General features: G+C 39.3%; 1 protein-coding gene and 1 long non-coding RNA gene across 8 annotated transcripts in view; one reads left to right on the top strand and one right to left on the bottom strand.

Annotated features, from left to right (window-relative positions):
• The first annotated feature begins 12,081 nt into the window (after positions 1-12,081).
• The window catches only part of LOC138018673 (uncharacterized), a 25,495-nt gene continuing 12,576 nt past the window's right edge, over positions 12,082-25,000 (top strand). Inside the window, exon 1 of the long non-coding RNA XR_011126049.1 lies at positions 12,082-12,270. This is a non-coding gene — a long non-coding RNA (uncharacterized lncRNA). The remainder of the gene's footprint in view (positions 12,271-25,000) is intronic.
• Positions 19,065-25,000, bottom strand: part of LOC138018665 (iroquois-class homeodomain protein irx-4-A-like) — a 14,556-nt gene continuing 8,620 nt past the window's right edge. For 5 of the 7 annotated variants that reach the window (XM_068865357.1, XM_068865356.1, XM_068865355.1 and 2 more), the window contains 6 exons: positions 23,625-23,843; positions 23,317-23,444; positions 22,551-22,918; positions 21,799-22,134; positions 20,034-20,190; positions 19,065-19,672 (listed from right to left, as the gene is read on the bottom strand). In XM_068865357.1, coding sequence (XP_068721458.1) covers positions 19,603-19,672; positions 20,034-20,190; positions 21,799-22,134; positions 22,551-22,918; positions 23,317-23,444; positions 23,625-23,840 — 1,275 coding nt within the window. In that variant the 5' untranslated portion in view covers positions 23,841-23,843 and the 3' untranslated portion in view covers positions 19,065-19,602. Of the gene's footprint in view, positions 19,673-20,033; positions 20,191-21,798; positions 22,135-22,550; positions 22,919-23,316; positions 23,445-23,624; positions 23,844-23,973; positions 24,352-25,000 lie in introns of those variants that run through there. The other 2 variants (XM_068865354.1, XM_068865359.1) reach the window with 2 other exon arrangements.

Raw genomic sequence — 25,000 nt, 5'->3', positions numbered from 1 at the left:
TGAGGGTACATGATCATTCAAGGATGAGCCTAAAAATTCGGGATACCAGCCGTGATATTATTTTGACCCCTAAATTAATATTACCTTTTATTATATGGCAGGCAATTCTCAGGCTAAATGGAGCACACTGATTGGCTATATTTCGGTCGAGATTTTACAGTAGAGAAAATGATCGCCGTATAGTAAACAATTACTTGTCGTCTTCCTCTTACGATCTCAAAAATATGTTTTCACTCCGGTCTTCTTGTTATGGTCTTCGCGGAAATTGTATTCTGTCCCTCAGAACACCCAGCACTGACCAGTTAATGGTCCAAATCCTTTTTCTTATCAGCTAAGTGGTGAAATAAATGCGCTACCTGACTTTATCCGTACTACCGAGTTTGCAGGTTTTAAAAGGAGAATCCATGGCCGCATTTCTATTTTTGCAGCTGTAAATATGATATATTTAGTTATGTATCCGTATATGTTATACATATAAGCTTTTAATAAATGTAATGTCTGGAAGATATTATCTCTTGCAGCTTTACTGAGATTCGAGATGAAATAAAGTTTTTTTTATATGTATGTTACATTAAGCAATGCGCGTGCGTATACTTTGTGATCCACGACTCTAGTGCGTACCATAAGGAACATACATCGTATGGGCGTATAATTTGTTCGTTCTTCTTTTTGAAGAGCTTCTCAGATAATACGGCCGTCTTTAACTTCTTTGTATAAGGTGCTTTCATCTCTGAAATAAACGTTGACCTTGTCAACAGCTTCATTGTTTATGGGCCAATATTCAGAAATCCTTCAAGAGATTGAAGTCATGTTCTATTGGGATCAACCCTTTTACAGTGCAACGCGCCTTACCGTGGCCACCCAACAAACTTTCACATTTGACAACTACGTGTAAATACGTCAGCTCAACAACCCATGAAACTGTAATATTATAAAGAGCATAAAGTTTGAAGATTTGTAACTTCTATCATTTTCACCAACGTTTGTTTGAACCATATTTTAAGGAAATGTCCCCCAAATTTTTCGGGGGAAAAAGGACGACTACATATTTTTGATCAGACCCGTCAGGATTTGCTCGAACTTTGTGGCAAAAAAGCCACCTAGAAATGTCTACAGAGCTGACGTTCCCCTAGAATATCCAAACAGATAAGTATTTTGTAGGGCAGCTACAAACTCACTAAACGAGCTTCTGAAGCTTTGTGGATACCATTTTAGGTAATTCCGACAAATTTTAACACGTTCAGTCGTTGGGTGCACCTGTCTAAAGTCGATCGCTGGCTCTAGCCATGTTGTTTTCTCTCAACTCCAGGGGCACCCAACGATATTCTTCGGTGAAATACGTGTTCGGCGGGAGAGTCAAACTGTTTTAAGAATTTCAGTTCTACGTCGCCAAACCGCTATAGCTTTCTTTTTACATCACCTAAAAGAGTCGCCACCAGGTAAAAGAATTCGAAGTAATCCCTTACGTTTTCGGAAGGGATATTTTTGCAATTTTGGACACTTCAAAAGGTCACCTAGCAGCTTCGGTTGAGCAAATGGTTCGCTTGGAAGTTCTTAGAAGGTAACGTTTACTAGCAATTTCTGCAACGGTGTTCAATTTACTACCGTACGAACTTTGCAAGGAAGCGTGACTGTCAATCAAATTCGCACACCCTTATTGGCGGATAATTTGTAAAAAAAACTTTGTTAGGTGGCCACGGTAAGGCGCGTCGCACTGTAAGTTTCCTTGGTTGGTTGTTTTTGTGTGTGTGTGTGTGTGTGTGTGTGTGTTTTATTGGGGAGAAAAAACGTTTTCGGTTGATTTGGTTGATCTACTTTTTCAACCGGCATCAAGCTATTAGGGAGGTCAAGCAACGACTACGCCAACCTCGTTACCAGGGTCTTCATTGTCGTCAAAGAGACCCTGGGAACGAGGTTGCGACTACGCCACAAGGCAGTGATATTATTGGTTGAAAGAAGAAAAATGATCGTGCGGTGGGCATTTTTGTACATTTCTCTTCCGTATTCGTCAAAACAACAACTTGAAATGACCAATTTTAGAATGGTTTGACGATAACTTGGGTATACAACAGTGAATCTTTCATTTTCTCTCTTTGCTTCAAAATCCGTCCGTTCCAATTCAGTTATATGATACTTCGCCCATATTGTACAACGTAAGCGTGATGGAATAGACCGAATGCATAAATGGCAGCCAAAAAATACCCTTTTGTTTACTAGCCTCGTTTGCATGGACAAAATACAAAAGAAATGTTGCTTGAGAGCGAGGCTAGTCAGTCTAATTAGTAAATAAACAAAACAATATATTTTTGGCCACCATTTATGCATTCGGTCTACAGTCGTAAAATATTAAGATAGCTCAAACCGTATATTTTGAAGTGACGTTTTCGCCGCCGTAACCGTGGTACTTTCTTAAAATCCCTTTGTAGGATGCAACGGTTTAAAAAGACAGGCATGGACCGCTGCCGTTTGTACTTTAAAATGGAACTCAAGTTAATTGACGACCACGGCGACGGCAACGAGAACGTCGTCTGCATGAAAACAACAACGTGAAATGTCATGAAGGACATCAGCACTTAAAGATATTTTTTTATTTTCTCCCCTAAATTAAGCGCCTCTCCGACCAGTGTTGTCCTTGAGGAACTAGCACACCCTTGTCACATTAAAAAAGGTTGAAATAGTCACGGCGAGATTACATCGCCGTTGCTTGAGTTCTCTAAACAGGGGCATCCAACGAGTAATTTAGGTAAATATCTGTTCGGAAGGAAAGTGGGCTAGAATTTCGAATATTTCAACTCAGACTTTCGAGGGATACTAATACTCTAGACATTTTTGTAAACAGATTTCCTTGATATTTCGGAAAAGTAGTTAAGATTCTGAAGCTTAAGAATGCGTTAAATTTCGAAACCACATTGAAGAACGCTAAGAATTTTACTGAGCTGCGTAATAGTCAACTGTAATATTATAAAGAGCATAAAGTTTGAAGATTTGTAACTTCTATCATTTTCACCAACGTTTGTTTGAACCATATTTTAAGGAAATGTCCCCCAAATTTTTCGGGGGAAAAAGGACGACTACATATTTTTGATCAGACCCGTCAGGATTTGCTCGAACTTTGTGGCAAAAAAGCCACCTAGAAATGTCTACAGAGCTGACGTTCCCCTAGAATATCCAAACAGATAAGTATTTTGTAGGGCAGCTACAAACTCACTAAACGAGCTTCTGAAGCTTTGTGGATACCATTTTAGGTAATTCCGACAAATTTTAACACGTTCAGTCGTTGGGTGCACCTATCTAAAGTCGATCGCTGGCTCCAGCCATGTTGTTTTCCCTCAACTCCAGGGGCACCCAACGATAATCTTCGGTGAAATACGTGTTCGGCGGGAGAGTCAAACTGTTTTAAGAATTTCAGTTCTACGTCGCCAAACCGCTATAGCTTTCTTTTTACATCACCTAAAAGAGTCGCCACCAGGTAAAAGAATTCGAAGTAATCCCTTACGTTTTCGGAAGGGATATTTTTGCAATTTTGGACACTTCAAAAGGTCACCTAGCAGCTTCGGTTGAGCAAATGGTTCGCTTGGAAGTTCTTAGAAGGTAACGTTTACTAGCAATTTCTGAAATGCCGAAATCCACAGGACAAGGCAAGCCAGGGCAGGTACACACAGTAGAAGAGATAAACTCAGATTTTGATGAACTATGCTTTGAGTCAATTCAGGTTGACTGTTCTAATTTTAAACCAGTAAGAGATGAGGCTTTTGCTGAAGTCCAGGTAAATCTACCACATATTGATCATCCCAAACCTATGCTGAAAGTGAAGGTAGCTAGTGGTGCACAGGGAAATGTGCTGCCTTTGCGAATTTATAAGAACACAGTGTTTCCAGGTCAAGTGGATGAGGATGGCCTTCCAACAGGTACAACACCCAGCCAGACCAAACTTACTGCATACAATACCACAGTATGGAGTGTGCTCTATGAAGTGTTCTTATGGTGACAGGAAAACTGACGCAATCTTCTATGTTGCTGAATTTACAGGCCCTGCCATCTGTGGATTACCCACCTCTTGCCAGCTCTATCTGTTGGAGTTACATTGTGAAGTACACGTAGGTTCTCACCGCAAGAAGTCTTTTCCAACAATTAAGAGTAAAGGTGACCTTCAGCTGTTATACCCCAGACCGTTTTGAAGGAATTGGGAAATTTGAGTGGGAATACCACATTGGCACTGACCCTGATGTGCCTCCTATGGTTCACGCACCTCGGAAATGCCCAATACACATTAAGGATGATATTAAGAAGGAACTTGATGAGATGGTCAACTTAGGAGTTATTAAATCAGTGACTGAAACCAATGACTGGGTTTCAAGTGTGGCCTACTCCCGAACATGAAATGGGTGCTGGCGTATTTGTCTTGACCCCAAGGATCTTAATCGTGCTGTCAAGAGAATCCATCATCATACACCAACCCTTGAAGAGATCAGTCACAAGTTGAAAGGAAGCTCAGTATTTTCAAAGTTGGATGCCCGCCACGGTAATTGGTCTGTGGTTCTCGACGAAGAGTCTTCCTACTTGACTACCTTTAATAGCCCATTTGGCAGATTCCGATTTACTCGCCTTCCCTGCGGACTCTGTGTTAGTCAAGATATTTTTCAACAGAGGATGGACTTCATCCTGGAGAAATGCCCTGGAACAGTTGGTATTGCCGATGACATTGCAGTACATGGCTCTACTGAGGAAGAACATGATGCCTATTTACACAACCTGATGCTTGCTGCACGGCAACATGGGCTTCTTTTCAACCTGGACAAGTGCATGATTAAAGAAACGAAGATTACATTCTTCGGAATGATGGTTTTTGATGCTAAAGGGGTTCATCCCGACGCACAGAAGGTGGAAGCTGCCAGAGCGATTCCGGAACCACAGGTTCCCCAGGACCTTCAGTCCTTCCTTGGCATGGCAACTTACATTGCTCCTTTCATTCCAAACCTGTCTTATATGTCTGAGCCCTTGAGAAACTTGCTATAAAAAACCTCTGATTTTAACTGGTCTTTACCACACAGTGCAGCTTTTCAGAAAATCAAGCAATCGATCTTCCGTGAGATCCTGGCAAGGAAACCGTTGTTCAAGTTGATGCCTCTCTTAGTTGTCTAGGAAGCGCGCTTGTGCAACAAGGCAAAGTAGTTGCTTTTGCATCCAGAGCACTTACGGACACTGAGAAGCGTTATGCAAATATTGAGCGCGAGATGCTTGCTGTTGTTGCTGCCTGTGAGAGGGTTCACTCTTATCTATTTGGTACGAGGTTTGTGGTAGACTCAGACCATAAACCCCTTGAGGTGATTCATTTAAAGAATCTTACAGCTGCTCCCCCAAGACTCCAGAGAATGTTGCTGCTAATACAAGGGTACGACTTAACAGTTTTGTACAAACCTGGCACAGAAATGCATCTTACTGACCCATTGTCGAGGCTGAATCCCCTACCAAGTGAAGGATCATTAGATCTACAGACAGTGTGCCTAGTGCAATTCTCTGCTGCCAAGTGGACATTCTTAAGCAAGACACAACATCCGACCCTGAACTCTCAGCCCTGCGGGAAATCATCCACTCTGGTTGGCCAAAGGTTCCAGCCCAACTGAGGAAGTACTGGGTCTGATTCTCAAGGGCGAACGAGTGATTATCCCAGACTCACAAAGAGGTGACATCACAGAAAAGATACACTACGAGCAAGGTCAAGTGTATATTGGCCAAACATTAGCAAGGATATTGAGGTCAGGGTGCAGAAATGTGAAATCTGTCAAAAAAGTCAAAATTCACAGGCCAAGGAGACGACACGAAATACCTACTACACCGTGGCAGGTTGTTGGAACTGATCTGTTTTCATGGAACGGGGATGAACACCTACTCATGTGTGACTATTAATCCAAATTCGTCATAATCAAGAAGATACCAAGTGGACAGTCCACGGGACAAATGATTGTCAAGCTTACAAAGTGCGTGATGTCTAATTTCTGATAATGGCTGGTGATGTCTGATAATGGCCCCCAGTATGACTCACAGCTATGAGTAGTTCTCCGAAGAATAGGGTTTCTAGCACATAACTTCAAGCCCGAGATACCCACAATCTAATGGGTTCATTGAACGACAAGTTCAAGTTCAGACCGTCAAAAGCACTTTACTCAAGGCTAGGAAATCTGGGCAGGACCAACACATGTCAATGTTGTGTCTAAGAGCTACTCCTATAGATCCACACCTCCCATCTCCAGCGCAAGCTTCAGTCTAATCTTCCCACCAAGATTGAAAACCAAAAACCGGACAGAGACAAGATTGCCCAGCGTCTGACGGAGCGTAAACAGCTCACAAAGCACAACCATGACAGGAGTGCACACAATCTTATTCCCCTGACAGTTGGGCAGCCTGCACATGCATATACAAGACCAGACCACGAAGAAAAGTTTCCCAGGGATCATAAGTAACACAAGAGACCAGACCCCAGATCGTACGAGGTGCAAACTCAGTCAGGCTCTCTTTTCCGCCGAAATAGACACTGGACAAGTTGTGACTGATTCTGAAGATGAGCCCTCAGAGCTGGAATCTGATGATCCGCCTGTCAATGTACCTTCCGACGTTCCAGAATCTATTAATGCATCTCACAGTATTTTTTGATCCTGTACGAGATCGTGGTGTTAGTTCCGGAGGTCCTGATACCAGTCAGGATCCCAAGACCTACCGGACTAGGAGTGGACGTGCAGTAATCAGACCTGTCCGTTTCATGGAATAGCGTTTGAAGTCTTCGTTTATACTGTACCGGCAATCCAGGCCCTTCACCAGTTAAAATTTGTTGCAGTTCGTGCTTACTTGTTTTTACCTGCTACAACAATTTAGATTTCCAACGACTGTATTATTTATCGTTGAGTTAAGAAGTGACTACCAACGGGGACGTCCATCTCTGGTCCTATCGTCACTTCAATTTTTGCCCGGAAAAAGGACTGGAACTAGCGTTGTTGATGTCTTTTCCTGCTCTAGTCCGCCATTTTGTATATTAGGTAAAATACTCTTTGATTTAAAATGTTGTGTTATCACATACGTCTGCGTGGTCTTTTACAACTGCCCCGCCCACTTTCGCCTGTCAATAGTTAAAATTCTCGAGAGGTGTTGTGTTCGACGCTACTTTTCAGGTCAGGGAACCTTTCTTGCACTCGACGTAACAGCGAGCCCATAGTTGCTCTTGCAACCTCTTCGCCGGGCAAGAGCAAGTTATAGATTTCCCTCCGGGACTCGTGATTTCTATCGCTGTGGTTGTTCAGCTACAACTTGACGGCGAAAGCGGCATACTGTATGTGGAAGACTGGACTGGACTGGACTGGACTAGTAAAACGTGGACTAGTAAAACGTGGACCTCATTTCTTTAAAGATTTTGTTTTTAAACGGAAACGGACTTTAGAACCTCTCCTTACGGACACCTCTCTAATACGGACAGTTCACTTGGTCCCGGGAAAATGCCCATTCATTCTTTGTAAAAATAACCTCTATAGTACGAACCCTCTATAATACGGACAACGGACACGAAATCTCGGCCCCAGAGAGAAAATTCATAAAAACTTAACCTCTTTATTACGGACACTCCAATGATGACAGTTCTTATTCAATACGATTTCCTGTTTGTCGTTACATATCATTAAGTGTAATCAATTGTTTCATTGTTCATACGATAACAGTATCATTTGTTTTCAATCATGTCATTGCCATTTATCATCAAGATTTCTTATTATTTGAAGACTCTCCAGTTGCTGCTTTCCTTTTTCTCCCTCTTTCCTTCCCGTCATTGAATCAAATTTGGCTGATGATTTATGCAAGATTATTTCAAAAGCTCAGTCGTTGTATATCAAAAAACGACTAGCGAATGCTGTTCAGAAGAACATCACAGACGTCTTTAACGCAAAATGACTCAATAACAAAGAACTTTCATTAAATACTCTACTGTATGTTAGTGTTCGCTACATTTGTTACTGTTCTGTTATGTTACTGCTCGGAAACTGTATTATAGTTTGCCATATGTTTTTGGAATTGTACAGCTTGTATTGTAACGATTTGTGCTGTCCATTATGCACCTCAAAGACTTGTTTGGGCCAGTTTTGATTTAAAGAACACTTAATACCATCAATGGAGCCTTTGAAGTGACGTAATATTCATGACCCCTATACAACGGACACCTCTCTAATACGGACACTTTGCTCTGTCCCTTCGGTGTCCGTATTAGAGAGGTTCGACTGTAATTTTATACGAAGGCGACAGCACAAGACTTAATGCCGAGCCAAGTTTTAAAATTATCTCCATTTGTTTTTATGCTATTTTATTTCGACGGTTTAGCGAGCGAAACAATCCCTGTTTGACGTTTTAGCTACAAAAGGGGTTGATATGCGCCAGTTACAAACGATTTAAAAAGTTTTGGCCACGAAATAAATTTATTTAGCACCAGTTCAAAATCCTAATTTTGTTTCATCGAATCAATCATTAAGGAGCCGGTTGAATAATAATAATAATAATAATAATAATAATAATAATAATAATAATAATAATAATAATAATAATAATAATAAGGAGAAGAACAACAACAATAATAATAGTTTTATTTTCGGATCACCTGCTTTCTGTCACGCAACATGTACAATGAGTAGCCTTCAATACGTTTACAAACATTGAGGTAAACCGTTTTTTATTGTTATTGACGTCGTTGAACTGTTCAGAGATCTGTGTAGCATGTAGGATTGTTACATTGGTAAAAATGTCTTAACTTAGTTGCGTTAAAAACGAAAATTGTCGGCTCGCTTCTCCAAAGTTATGCAGTTTTTATTGCACACCCACAATACAATCACGTGTATTTCTAGATACAACTATCAATTAACAAAATAATATATGACAGAGATTACAATGACATTAAATTAGATTATGAATCTTATTTGCAGAAGTATTTGTATTGTATATATTAATACTTGATGGGCGATCAGTATCCATTAATATATGATAAAAGGTGTTTATAAAAACGTTGAAACTGATCTAGATAAAAATTATTAAAAACTGAATTTTCGACTGCAACTGCGGTCTTCATCAGAGTGACTAAAATATGCTGTTCGAGAGTAATATGCTAAAACTAAAATAAGATGTTACTTTATCCCCTAGGGCTTCAATAATGTCTTATAGACAGAAGGGAATGGCTTCCGCTCGTTCACCGCATTTTTGTCTATTGTGGAGTGCCATGATTCCAAAAAGATTCTTTTGTGCCAATTATTGACATTCTTTTCTAGAATTTCCACATAGCCAGTGTCAATGTCATGGTCAGTGGTTTCGGCGTGATCTTTTATTGCCGACTATTTGTTATTATTAGTTCCTGGTTTATGCTCCCCGCCACGTGAATTCCATGATCTCTTTGTTTCCCCAATGTATGTGAAATCACACGACCGGCATTTAACCTTGAACACAATGCCTTTTGTTTTCGTTTCTTTTGGGCGATCCTTTGATTTCCTAAAATAATGGGCGAGTGTTAAAATAGGCTTGAAAGCAGTTTTTATGTTCGCTTTGTTAAGCACATTTCTGACTTGTTCTGAGACGCCCTTTACGTATGGCAAGGTAGCAAAAGTTTTTGGTCGCGTATCTGTATGCTGTATTTGGATTGCAGCCGGTGGTCTGGGGCCCCGACATTTCTCAATGAATTTATCTTTATAACCATTAATTTAACTTTGCGATGAACGCTAACAGTAATGTTTCCCGATCTTTCTACTGTGCTGCGTGTGTCAAGAAATGCGATGGTTTGGTGGTTTTGAGATGAGACTGATGGAAGTTCCACCGTAAACTGTATGTTTGGGTTGATCGAGTTGAGATGGTCGTGGAAAACTTGGATGTCTTTAGTCTTCAAACAAGCACTCGAATCATCCACGTATCGTTTCCACCACCGTGGTTTGATATTTGACGTGTTGAGAGCGATTTTTTCAACTTCTTGCACCACCAATTCTGCAATGGCGGCACTAACCGGTGATCCCATCGCACAGCCATGGCAAACCAAAGGATCGCCCAAAAGAAACGAAAACAAAAGGCATTGTGTTCAAGGTTAAATGCCGGTCGTGTGATTTCACATACATTGGGGAAACAAAGAGATCATGGAATTCACGTGGCGGGGAGCATAAACCAGGAACTAATAATAACAAAAAGTCGGCATTAAAAGATCACGCCGAAACCACTGACCATGACATTGACACTGGCTATGTGGAAATTCTAGAAAAGAATGTCAATAATTGGCACAAAAGAATCTTTTGGAATCATGGCACTCCACAATACACAAAAATGCGGTGAACGAGCGGAAGCCATTCCCTTCTGTCTATAAGACATTATTGAAGCCCTAGGGGATAAAGTAACATCTTATTTTAGTTTTAGCATATTACTCTCGAACAGCATATTTTAGTCACTCTGATGAAGACCGCAGTTGCAGTCGAAAATTCAGTTTTTAATAATTTTTATCTAGATCAGTTTCAACGTTTTTATAAACACCTTTTATCATGTATATATTAATGTTAGGAGTTTTGATACTTCTTTCAATTGAGAGGTTCTTTAAATAGCAGGTGATAGTGTTAATAAAGCTAACATTTTTGGGGGGTTTACAAGTCCGCGTTTTACTAGTCCGGCTTTTACTAGTCCACGTTTTACAAGTCCAGTTCAGTCCAGTCCTCGAAATACAGTATGCCAGGAATTTCATCAAAATGTTTAACTGAAGTGGGCGGGACAGTCAATCAATAATTCGGGCCCATTCTACAGATCGGTGGTTTTCACAGTATCTTGCTAGACCTTGCTACTGGCAAACATATCCCGTAATTTCAGGGACATTCGGCCTCAATTCCAGAGCAACTTGTGAATTAAAAAGAATCTACTTTGATAGCCTTACGGGGAGATAGCTGTGTAGTTAACCTGTTTACAAAAGGCTTTAGTGTCTTGGGGCAACTCCAGAAAAATTACAGAAGGCTTTCTGGTTCGCTTAAACAAAACTACACGTGTCCGATTTTGTTATTCCGATGTGTATTCAGAGGAACAGCTTTAGATATGCCTCTAGTAAGCTCGTCTTTAAACCATTTTTCTTGACTTTTTTTTTGAACAATCGACTTCGTTTAGCCGGATAATTTTTCTTTTGTAGAGGAGTTTGAACAGGTCCAGGTCATCCGTTTGGGAGAGAATCCAGTAGATATTACATAATTAAGACACGTGATGTATTCAAGGAAATTCGTTTATAAATCAGGAAAGATGCATAATAAAGGCCGTGTGTACAGTATATTACGAGCTGTGTGATAGGATTGACTTCATGGACCTTATGATGGTCACGTATTTTTGCAGAAATGTTGAAGGAATAAGCGTAAGGAAAGTTTGAAGTTTTCGAAAAAGAATCCTTGGGTCAAGTATTTTTATTATTTTTGTAAAACGCTATCCTACACAGACCGATTTTTAGGGACTTCTCTGCCCTTGAAGTTTCCCAGTAGCTTTTACTTACAAGTTTTCCAAAAGATCCGCCGGTTCTAAGCCAAACTTGGAAAACAGACACGGGTCGGTACAAATTTACGACAGCATGGAAGCTGCATGTTCAACCTTTAGCCCTCAGAACAATAGACCTCAGTTTTCATGCTTTCCACTGCCATATTGCGAGGCAAACACCGTTTAAATTAAAGGGGCTAGGTCACGCAATTTTAGACAATCTCAGCATTGATCAAATGGTCATAGAATTAACTGAAATAACAAAATAACGGCTCAAAACTATAGAAGAACTCAAACAAAACACAGGAAAGCTAAGAAGGGACAAGGATGGACAAAACTGGGGAGAATTGCAATGGATTGCATTTGGGTAAATTTGAAAAACGTCGGTCCACCTTTTTTCAAATTTATATCACTTTATATCAAAATGTCATGTAAACAGCTGGAAAATCATTCTCCGTTGTTATGTGACCGTGATTTTGCAAATGAAAGACTCTTGCTCTGCCAATTTGACGTTTAGAGCTCATAACTAACAAAATTAAACAAAATTACCTAAAACAACGTGACCTAGCCCCTTTAAATTAAATTAAACGTCTGGGATTTTGGCCAAACCTTTATAAATCTACGCAACATTTAATCCTCATTCATCCAAAGGAAAATTAGGTCATGACAAAGACACAGCGTCCGAAAATGGGATATTACAGAGAAATCTTTCCATGCCGTGGATTAAAATTATACAGCAACGGGTGCAGACGGTATTAAAGTCGGATTACAAAGGTTTGTTTGAAATTTAATAATTTTGTTTACGGTCGTTGTGGCTTGGATCTAATCGTCAAAATTCACAGACATTATCTCAATAGCATATTCAAGAAGTCCCCACGTTTCCTTTACATTTCATTCCCTTTTAACGAAAAGAACCTTAGTTCGTAAGATGTACAATCCTGGCTCTGTCTAGTAGGTTATGTAATTTGCCCAATTTGTCAAGGTTAGGGTTTACTTACATAACGTACTAGACGGCGCATTTCAGTTACATGTTTACCTTCCGGCGGGGACAGATATTCTTTAATAGAGAGTTATTTTCATAGAGTTATGTCTTAGAGTTGAAGTTAATTAAGTTTCCAAAATCCCGAATTCAGGATTTTGGCAGTCCAAAATCCTGAATTCAAGATTTTGGACTGCCAAAATCCCGAATTCAAGATACTGGAATTCAGGATTTTGGCAGACCAAAATCTTGAATTCAGGATTTTGGAAGTCGTTAACTCTAACTATAAGTCATAACTCTACTGAAATAACTCTATTAATAGTTAACCTCCCTTCCGGCACTCCCTCGATAACAAAGTAAAGCTATGTGTACTTATGTGTTCCGGTACTGTCACAGTGATGCGAGTTCCCCGCACACAGATGACTTGTGATATTTTCCAAATTTCAAATCTTTATATCCATTCTGCCTATTGCTGCATGATATACTTCGATCAACAACGAGAAAATAAGCCAAAACCACCTTGTTCAGCTTGTTATGTATAAAGACTGTCTAAGACAAGCAAATGTCAAGCTCTCAGGCCACTAACAGGAAATTTCCTGTGCGAACGTTTCGAGTGAACAAAAAAAAAGTTATTTTTGAATACAGTGAAAACTGGTAATAATCGCGGATTATTGAAGTGTGTCCGACAGTCGCTTTGAAAGCTAAGGAGAAGGGTAGTGAAAGAAACAATCTTATAAAACCGAAGTTTGAGGATACGAGCATGAATGAATGAATGAATGAATGAATGAATATATGAATGAATGAATGAATGAATGAGAAGCAGTCAGAGAAAAACACGAACGGACTATGGGGATATATCTGACCCCAAGGAGCGAGCGAATATTTCACGTGACTGCGCCTTAACATCAATTAAATTCTTCAAAAGAAAATCAGCCTGCCTGCAGGATAGCACAGTCTCATAGTTTTTCAGTAACACAAGTTATATTGGTTCTAATATGTTCCTGTTTTTCACTCGTGATTCGTTCTTATTCAGTACGTGTCTCCTTCGATGAAATTGGTGACCTCGTGCTGTCCTTCATAAATGCCATCATTTAATTTACTATTTTTCTCACGGTTTTTTAAATTACTTTTTGACATCTTTCAACGCTCTTGGTACTTACTACTCGACATAAATATTTCGCGGACAAGTGGACCACCGTAAACAACTGTCTAGCCACTTGTCAGTGATGGGTGTGCCCACTTTGCCTTCGAAATAATTAGAACATTTGTTTTTAACACTGTAAAACATTTCCTGATTAATGTGAGTTGACTTCCTCGCGAGCTGGTAGAATAGCGTTGTCATTACACGCTGAAATAATGTGAAGTGAAAAATTGTTGACGGTTTTCAGAATTTTATTGCGCAAGACCGAAGAACAGGGCAACTTAAACAAAACTGACAGAAGCGAGTTCAACGGTGCCTCGATTTGATACCTTAAGTTTATTTAGTCGAATCTTCACTGACAAAACTGCTTTTCAATCTTGTTATACGCCAGTCTTCTTAAGTCCTTGTAATCTTGTGCTTGAGATGTCGTTTTGGGAGTTGCTTTTCAACACACATCAATATTTGACAGTGGCAAATCCTGTCTAGACGCAAAATAGATGAAAAGTTGATAGGCTCATATGGCCTCGGCATTGTTATAGTTGCACCTTTTGATCTGTTTAACACAAAAGTAATTTGTCATTACATTAATCTTGTTCTAATTTTGTTTTTACTATGTTAAGACTTCCAAATTCGAATAATTCGCAATAAACAAATAAGAAGTTAGGATAAAGCGAGTTCAAGATAAATTCTTATGTCGTATAGGTAGGGGGATGTTAGAAAAATTTATTACCTTCAATCCAAGAAAAAAATGACGTTTATATAAAGTGACCACAATCTTGTTAAAAAACAGGCTTACATTACCAGCACAAAATGTAATTTGCTTTCCTACTCGTTTTTCACACAAAGGAATCTTTTAAGCCAATCCAAAACTTCCGATGTTTGTTCTTTCAGCTGTTGTTTCTCCCTTTAGTAAAGTAAAAAAAACCAAAGATATTGTCCAAAGACAACCCTGTTTTCGTTTTTGCGTTTTTTTTTTGTACCGGTTAATCGGAAGCGATTCTCCGCGTCTGTCTCCCGCCTTTCAAACACAGATGGTCAGAAAACATTACAAGCTATTTTCAGGTTTACCTCCAGTTTTAATAACTTGACAAGTTTTACGACTTAGAAGCCCTTTTGTTTCTTTGTTTTATATTATCAGTGATGAGTTTCCCAACGAGGATGATCCCTTAAACATCATGGAAATATATTTTCTTACTGCTGTTTCTTGCCATGTAGATGTCAAATTATCAACTAAGTAAAACTAGCAAGATGAAAAGAAGGACGCTTGGATTAGGGTCTTATTTTGCATGTTATGCAATAGACTTCACCCTGTAACCATTCCAAACACAACACCAATCGATGCAGTACAGGGAAATCGATTTGAAAGTAGCTCACCAACGACAAAGACAAACGGACCACGACATACTTGTTTTAAACAAACCGCACTGCACGTGCGGCGTGCATTTTACATTTGTACTTTTCTTACCCGGGCCGTGCTCTGCAAAACAGCCACATGAAGTTAGTTTTAGTCAGCAGGGTGAGCCGCATACAACGGTTAATTTGAATCAATTCTCTTTGTTCACTTCATCACCAGCCTTACGTTATATTTGTAACATTGCCCAAGGCGTGGAAGATGCCGGGAATAAAAACAAAAAAGATACCATCGCGGAAAGTTTATTTTGTGCTTTCGAACATTATCCGGCGTGTTTAAGTAAAAGGTACACCGTCTCCACCATTATGAAGTCACGGTTTCGTTGGCGCCTTCGTTCTAACGTTTTTGGACGTCAGGTCCCCGTTTCAAGTTTCACCAGCAACATTTTATTGTGGTTTACTTTTATTGTCTCTGGTCAATAAACACTGAGATCCCACCACTGCCGCACATCTGCGTCGCTTGTCATTCCTGCTTAACAATAGGTTTCCTTTGCTTTCGTTTCACTTTAAAGACAGTATGAATATCATACTATACTTAGCTATCGATACGGTACAAAAATAATTTTGGCTGGAACCCGGAGAAAGCAATTGAGTGAAACACACTTCTTTTACATGTATTATTTTTAATACTAAAAACGGGGGTAATTAAAGTGTTTTCTTAATCAGTCTTCCTAGCCGGCTCATTCATTTAGAGTTCGTTATCAGTTGTAATTCTTAAATTATTGGACTGATTTTGAAAAAAGAACAGATGCTCTTGTATAAGGTCTTTCCTATGAACCCGCCAAAAGGTGAATAACTTTAATAGTCGTTATTTGTTGCTTTTTTTTTTAACATTTTCAATCTCGTGAGCATATCATTTTAGGCCCGGAGGTGTTGAATCACAGTGGACTTGACGTTTGTTACACACAAAATCTAGCCATAATATTACAAGCGCGCACACACTCACTCGAACGAAACCAATGGCAACAATTTTATACACAGTAGAAATTTGTATACATGGAGCCCCATTTAGACTACAAGAAAAAACAGGAAGGCAAGGATGAAAATCGGCAAGAGTAGCTAACATTCTGGTAAGGCAAGGACTGTTTACACATATAAACTTTTTTATCCTTGCTAGGTTTGTTTTTGGCGAGGATATTTTGATCTAGGCAAGGCTTAGAATTGTAACAGAGCATGCCTATTTTGCTAATTCATCATTGATGTTCTTAACCACCTTGCTAAGGAAAACAAACAAAGCAGTGAAAAGAATCATAAAGAAACAGAAAAACGAGTAACTGAGCAGGAAAGAGCGTTTATTGAGATACTACGACTGCCGAAGAAAAACAGTGTTGCTTCTCATAACCCTTTAAGGGAAAGGAAAATCGAATGGTTTCTCAGCCCAAAGGCCTATTAATCCTTCCTTCGTCCTCGTCAGTCCACTTGCCTTTCTCCGCCATTTTGAATCTACTTCCACTTCTAAGCAGGCGTTTTAGAGCTGTGACATGCGCGGAATGATTAAAGAAAATGGCTTCAAGGCAAGCAGGAACGTTTATATGTTCTTTTAAAAATGGCAAGGTGCCGATTTTCGTCCTTGCCTTACCGATTTCTTCAAAAATGGGTCAACCTCTAAACGTGGTCCCAAAACCTAAAATTAAATTGGCATGGTAAGACAGCCTTTGATGGTTTACACCACGAAATTTACCCTTGCCTTGCCTAAAGTAAAAATTACCCTTGCCGGCTTTCATCCTTGCTTATCGTTTTTTCCTTCGGGTCCATAAACGCTTACTAACTTTTGCACTATGTACATTATATTCCAACAGTAATTAATACACCACAGAATATATCATCGAATCTTCTTAATTTTGTCCCACTCAGTACTGAGGTCTTACACATTAACCTGTACTGGTTGCACCGAATTTAGGCTAGAGTACTTAATTAGACAGTTTTAAGAATTTTCGGCGGGCGGATGTAAGCTCGTGAAAGGTGGTGAGTATTTAAGAGCCGACTTGCTTACAGAAATTTTAAACTTTCTCTACAAATAATTCGTCTTCAACACCAAGCCCATTACTTGGTTCAGGAGATATTGCTATGGTATAGTTGTTAATAAAAATGCCTATTTCCCTATGACCCTACCAAAGAGATGACTTGATGTCAGAACTGGAAAGAACTGTGAAATTTGCCCTGAAGCCGATATTTCCCACTCCTTTGTAGTGATAATGAAGTTGAATCCGGAAGCCCAAAAATAACTGAGGAGAAATATGTTTTTCAAAATATATACAAGTGACCTGTGCATTGAATGATATTCAATGTCTCTTTCAGTGTATTTGTGTTTAAACAGATAGTGAATAATTATTCACTTAAATATTTAACAATTATTCGCCGAAGGCGAAGTGATTATCGGTGAATATTCACCGAGACGAAGTCGAGGTGAATATTCACCAATAATCACTGAGCCTGAGGCGAATAATTGTTTTAGTATAAGTACACAGGTGATTATTTCAAAAAAGAGAAAAAAAAAAAACATTTCAACGCGAAATCATCTTCACTTACAGTGGCAAAACGACTACTGGCAGCCATTTTGTCCGTCGAGGTGATTATCGGCTGATAATCCGAGATAGCGAGCCAATGAGAGCGCGCGATTTTGTATAATCACCTGTGTATTTATTCTAAACCGTGTTAATACTACTAGTATCAATCAGGAATCACTCTTGGTTCACAAACACGTACAGAACAGCGCGTATCATTAAAATTGTTTGCTCATTTTTGTTTTCAAGAAAAATTATTCAATAAAACCAATTTTTGAAAGTTTGTAAGAGCTGGTTAAATATTGATGTTGAATATAATACGTTACATTAATCGAGATGTTTTACAATGAAGAGTATTGAACTGTTAATTCGTGAGCTGTGTTATTCTTGAGCATACACTTACTCGCTTAAAAGACCATTCGACTTTTAGTTTTTGTAAAGTTGTCATAATAGCCTGGACACTGCCTGCCTCGTTCACTCAGTAAGCCTCGTACAAAACTGAAACGACAGTCGACTGTGTAAAGTCGACGGAATAAACTCGGTGTTTGTTGCTACGACTATGATGTTTATGTTTTGTTAATATTTTTTCCGTATCGATTGTAAGAGTCTAATGAAACTAAATGCGGGGACGGACGGCAACGGAAGTACTTTGTCAAATGGGATACAAGTCGGGGAACATTCAATGCAACAAAGTGTTTCAAATCTATTTCACAAAACGTTTTATGCGTGCACTTCGTTAATTGCACACAATCCTATTTTAAAACAGCATGCCGGATGAGGAAAATAGATTAGCAGAATTAGAATTTTCATCCACAAAGTTAACAGGTTAAATTTACGCTGACCTTGTGCAAAACATCCTCGTGCTGTTGTTTCATAACCTACTTCTAAAGTTCAGCGTGGCTGTTCCATTCAGCGCCCCTCTTTCTACCGAAACCTGTTCATCCCAGTTTGCGCCGGTGTTTTTATCGCTATAGCAACTCTCTGACCGCCTTTTCCGGAAAAAATAAGGAAAAAAAATCAGTTTCCCCACGAAGTCTGCCAAGAAAAATCTGACAACCACCAGAAACACGGCTTTCGACCTAGGATACTTAAGTATTTTGATCTTTTGAATGCCTTTATCTTGACAAGAAATCTTCTTGAAACCTATGCATTCAACATGAAAACCAACATCTGTGCGACTGACAAGACATGATTTGGACCGCAATAAAGGTTTTGCTGAAATTGAACTTTTCAACTTAGGAAATTTAACAATATTTCGTGAGAGACAAAAAGCTATTGAGCATGCGCTCTCATGTCAGGTTTCAGACACCATTGTCTCCGGTATCTGTGCTCAATCTATGCAAAACAGACGTCTGGAGATCTGGCATCTTTCCTCTTTAATTACTTCAATACAATTTTGTCGATCTGGTTTGGGGATTTTGAAAAGTCAACATGTCTTTTATAATCCTTCACCCGTTACAGTCCTTGATGAAATTGCCGTCAAATAATCTCATATTCGACACATTATCAACGCGAACAATAGTAAACTCAGACATGTCGTGAAAACGGGTTTTATTTCAAAATTATTATTTCTTTTAGCGACAAATATGCTCTTGTATCCACATCGTTTGAGATTAAATCATCCATCGTACACTCTGTAAACCTAAGACTGTTTCTTTTCAGTACATCTCTGAACATTTTCTTTCTCGGAACACAAATGAATTACAACCCGTTTGTCAAAAAGGACAACATCCCGCACAAATAAAGCAAACCTTCTTAACACTTGGTGTTAGTCCAAAAGTCAAAGAAATGAAATTTAAAATGTTTTGTGCTTTTAGCACCTCTTTGTAGTCGCAAAGAAATTCTGCGATTCAAAATATAAATCATACGCTTGAAGAAATTGAATGGACGGTATTTAATACCCACACGACACACAACGAGTCCCTTGTGTTGTTGGGACACATGTTTTTTTTTAAATTGGAAACACGACTGGATTACTCCGTTCATTCAGTTTAAAAACGTCGTGGACTCTCTCTCTCTATATATACAACTTCAGTAGTTAAACTATAGTTCTATTATTAAAGATGTTTCTTCTATCGGGCTGATAGCGTCGTCAGAGCCAAAGCGGCATCAATTTCTCGATAGTTGGTCGTCGCCACACTTCTGCAATGACAAAAGAAAGAAAAAGACAAACATTAGTCTCTTTTGTTTTGTTTAATCGTATGAGTCGATACACTCATTTTCAAGGGAAATTTATGCATCATGGCTGAAACAGTTTGAAACAAAGTGCGTATTTGCGTATTTCTTGTCTTAAGTAACAGGTTTGCGTTCGCAAAATACTATACGGTCGTAGAAGCAAATAGGGTGTCATTGTATTGTGTTCACATTCAATTCTGGTTTCTAATGAAGAAGTTACGTTTGCATGAAAGAACCTAATCGATACGTGCTCTTGAATTTCTGACTAAAAACGATTTTCGATCACTTCAGTTTTAGCTATTTTGGTGTCCGCTTTATTTAAATTTACCTCGTGATTATGGGATTGTAAACGCTGGCGTTCTCTGCATCCAGTTTTGGTTTCTGTGCTTTTTCATCATCCGCGATCTGTGTCGGTGAACATGGATTTGGAGATGTTTTTGTATCTATCTTCTCTGTATTACCGAGAGAAGGCGTTGAATTTCGAACTAAGAGAGGAACAAACAAAAAAGACAAGATTACAATCGCAAAAGACAATCATTCAATTCCGTTTGAGGAAGACAATTATTTTTTGAGGAGTACAAACACTACACGCCTTGCAATTAAAAATCAAGATTTCTCTAGTTTTGTAAAATCAAACTCCTGAATGTCCAGCCAGTGTTGATTTTAATTTAGCTGTTAATTGAAAAAGATGTCATGTGTTTTATCTTTTTTTTGGGTATCCGGTAGACAAAGTTTGAAGCGAACCAAATGGTGTCGGGCCAGTTTTCCTTTTCCCCGCTTTCCAAATTCTAATAACGACAAACAATCAAGGACAGCCGCAACAAACGGATGATTCACATACAAGAAAATAGACGAAGGCTGAGAGCCAGTTTTTAACTTCTGTTCCTTATTGCAGCTTTTTCAAGTTCGTTGTTTCCAGACCATGTTAACTGAACAGCAATTTTGTGGATGCAAAGGTTCCCCCCAATCCAGATTCTAACTCCGTTTTGAATCGCCGGAGGAAAATACAAAAAATGGTCTGGTTTTTCGACCCACTCAGATCCTATCTTGTTTGCTTTGTTTTGGTCTGCAATGCCTCGTTGCTTTTCATAAACAATCAACCAGACTTGAATGGTTGATTTCAGACAAAGAACAAGTGCTCTTGAATCGAAACTGCTGGTATCACAGAACTCTCGATTTCAAACGATTCAATTTAGCAGATCTACAATTATTTCTCAGATCCACGTGTACATAAAGACAAAAAAATGCCAATTTTATTACGTTTTGTTCCCAATAAGTAATATTTCTATCCCATTCCGTGTGTTTGAGTCTAAAACTCTCGTTTGGTTGGCTATATAAAAGTTCCAACTTTCCATTCGATGTTGAAGCACTCGAGTCTATTCAAAATTAAGTCAATAAACTCACAGCAAATTAAAAGCAGATCCATCACGAACGAAAGACAATGTAAAAAAAATCGTTAAACGAAATTTGTTCCACGGCATCAACGATTTAACGGGCTTTAAACTCTCTGGAAAGGTTCTTACCGACTGGACAACAATGTCCTGCAGTCAAAATGAAAACAAAGATGGAAATTTGCCATCTCAAGTCCAACACCAAAGTACACCGCCACTTACAACTGATGCTTGTAACGAAATCTCGCAAACATTAAGTCTATTGCTGTTGACTCTTCACTAATATCACATTAAGTCTCCCTGCTCTTCAGTTATTAATCGAAGCTAAGTCTTTGGTTTGTTACAATAATTTGGCCATCTTCCAATTTCGCGTTCTTAATACTAATCCCTTCAAGAAATATCGTCATTCAAATCATTAGAAGGAGGAGCTCAGGTGTGAACCGTTATGGAACGAAGGAGTAACAAAAGCTGAAAATGAACCAGTTTTTGTTGCTCAATGCAGGGAAAAGGAAAAAACTCGGAGGCACAAGAGAGCAATGATTTTCTGGAGATCTTTCTTTGAAGAGCAACACTGAAAATAAAGTTCATTTGTTTCACTAGAAGGTCAAAGCCCCGCCGCATAATGCATGTGTGAAGGTTTGACTCTGCCAGTGGGGAAAAAAAACGGAGAGTCCATAGCGAATGGTTTCTAGTTCTCATTACCTGGTGTAATAACAGATGTTTCTGTGGATGATCTGTTCGTAGGTGTTGAAGGAGGTGTCTCGCAAGGGACGGGGTTGATATTCACAAGACTTGCTGTTGTATCATGAAAACATCCATCCACCCATTTTCTAAGACTTTTGACCGGAGAATCTTGCACGTTCGGCTCGATGGTGCTTGTTACGCAGTGTACAGCTCTTAGGTCTTGAGAGCGAATCAGCGGATTGGTTGGCTTGCTTAGTAAACTCTCAACACTGTTTATGTTGTTTTTGGCGGACTTATCTTGGACGTCCGTATTTAACTGGATGTTTCCCTTTCTCGTGTCTTTGTCTGTTTCTTCTATGAAAGAAATATTAAAGATAATTTTCCAGAGTCTCTCATTAAGATGTACGCGGCCGCCCTACCTCAAACTATTTTTTGTATCTATTAGAAATACTTCTTCAAGTACATTTGAAAGTTTTCTGATTTGTGCATGAGTTTAGTCAGTCAAATAAGGTGTACACAAGGCGTGTTCATTACTTTAACAGTGTGAGTAACGCAAAAACCCGTTGGCATCTTTATTCCAATTCGCAATTCCTAAATCATGATCCACAAAGAGTTTCTCCCAGGTAAATATTCTACATGAGTTCATTTGTGTAAGTCGCTTAAAATAGATGCAGAACTTAAAATATTAAGGACTCTGGTCGGGGTGATCCTCGTGACAGTGAAAACTGATCGGGAAGAAAATCATTTTGGGAGCATGTGAAAGAAAGTACCTTTTCTAACAGAAGATATCTCGTCTTTGGTGTCACAGATTTTGTCGTCTTCATAGCTCTGTTCGTCGCAGTCTGAATCGCTCGGACCATCATCATCTTCATCAAGATCATCCTTTTTCTCCCCACACCTATTTCGTGGCGACCATGTCATTTTGTTCTCCTTTTTCAATCTTCGCCTTGCGTTCGCGAACCAGGTTGAAACTTGCGTGAGCGTCATCTTCGTTATTATTGCTAGCATTATCTTCTCGCCTTTTGTAGGGTACGGGTTTTTTCTGTGTTCATAGAGCCAAGCTTTCAGAGTGCTTGTTGTCTCTCGTGTAGCATTTTTTCTCCTTGCACCGGCAGCCGCTAAATCGATGGGTGAAAATCTATAGAGCAGAAACACTTCACTTTTATCGAATATTCCACGAGGCATACACTATATATTATAGGCCAGTGGAGGAAATCACGAATGAGGTATATTTCTTCGGTGTACAATATCATCGCTGTTTGCTTCCAAAATTGATTATATTCTACCGTATCAGTATTTCAATAATAGGTCCGAAAAATGTGTATCTCTATACTAACTAATTCCTTCCGCCAAAGCTAACTTGAAAATTAAGGCAGTTAAGGTTTTACTGTGAGATTTTTAGTAAGTGTGAATTGCTGAAACTATCCAAATGTAACCAAATTCATTCAATAGGATTACTACGTTCAGAGTCAAACATTAATGGTTTGTTCAAGTGGACGTGTAAAATACAACATTGCCGTTAATTTGAATATTTACCTTTCTCCAAGTCGTGGACAAGCTGTATGTGAATGAGGTTCAAAACCGTGAACATCTAAGGGATGTCTCGCTGCAGAAGCCTGCAAATACCATGAATCGCGCCATTCTTTAATATCACACGGACGAGCCTGTTGAAAAACGAGGAAAGCATATGATAGAACGCAAGAGAAACGCGAGGTGTTCTATGATTACGTTCAATTAAAGTTAATGGAGAAAAAAAGTTCGACTAGAGAATTAGCCAGCGATAGGAGAATAGAAAGACGTGCAAAGACAAATGCGAGTTGAAATTCGATTATTCCAGAACTTACCAAGGGTGAATAGAAAGCTGCAAGGTCTGCAGCGCCTATTGTGAAACCAGTCTCGTTAAATGTCGGCCTTGGGAGTAAGTTCACTGGCATCGTGGAAACTCTTTGTTGTAGCACTCGATCAAGTTGACACGGGCACAGAGAACGCGAAGCTAAGCTGTCGTGTAAAGGCGAACGAACAGAATCACAGCAAGCAGAGGTTTGTGAACCGGGGAGCATAAACTGCAAAGCGAGAAATCGAGACGAGTCTTACAATCAATCATGTCTGGTTTTCACGGAGATGAATTTTATATTGTTAATCGCTTCGAATGCGATCGATTACTAGCATTACATACGAATATTCTATTCTCACCTGCGAGGAATACGTGCAACGAAACTGTGGACAAGCAATCTTTGTGGTTGAGGAGTTTGCCATCGATTTTACAACACGGACATCAAGTGACTGCTGCTTAGTCAATCGGCAAACAGAGATTCAAACAGAACCACTCGAAACGCAAATAAATTATCAAGAGAAAAAAAATTATTGTGCTATTTCTTAGCCCGAGTCAGGCCGAGTATAAGAGATGTGGCTACTAAAATTGTAGCTCAGTCGATAGACTCGTTAACTTGTACTGTACTCATAAGGTTCTCACTGACCAGCGATCACTTGAGAGCACACAACAATATCTTCAATCGTTTCATCTTGTAGTTTCTACAAGGTTTCCGTCAGCTTTGACACTTAGTGACATAGCATTTGCTGGTTTGAGCCAATCGAATTAAAAGGAGAACAAGCTTTGTATTGTAAGCCAGCGAAGATGATTGGCAGAGGTTGACTTGTTAACTAGACGAACATTTATTATTGTCTGTTGCCAACATGGAAATCGACACGGGTGATAGGGAAAACCCGCCCAAGTGGGTGTTTTTGTGGAGCTTTGCCCCGCCCCACTGGGTGTACAAGCTTGCTGTTGTGTCTTACAAAACTGATTGCTGATCATCCGTTCGAGCTAATGATTGCACTAGGAAAGGATGTAAGATTGTTCTGGCTATTATCGGCGTTATAAATGCGATTGTACGCCATTCAATACCGCCACATGACATCTCAAAGGAAAGCGCTGTTGCGGTCCCTTTGCCAACCAACGAGCTTATTGCAGCTTTGTTTATTCTGAAAGTTTACTTTTTCGACAGCGTAAATCGCCTTCAAGCTCTCCAACATACCGTTCGATCTCGTTCCGTTCCCAAATCTATTCACGCTTATTCTTGTTGTTAGATTTCGCGATCGATATTTACGGAGTCGTCTTGATCCAAGTTTATGTTATGGGCTGGTACATTTACGCTTTAACATGTTGTTATTCAAGGAAACTAATCGACCTTCAGGAGTTAAATTCTTGCCAAGTTTAACC

The sequence above is a fragment of the Montipora capricornis genome, chromosome 10, assembly GCF_036669925.1.
Source record: "Montipora capricornis isolate CH-2021 chromosome 10, ASM3666992v2, whole genome shotgun sequence".
Taxonomy (NCBI): domain Eukaryota; kingdom Metazoa; phylum Cnidaria; class Anthozoa; order Scleractinia; family Acroporidae; genus Montipora; species Montipora capricornis.
This window is presented reverse-complemented; position numbering and strand designations above follow the sequence as displayed.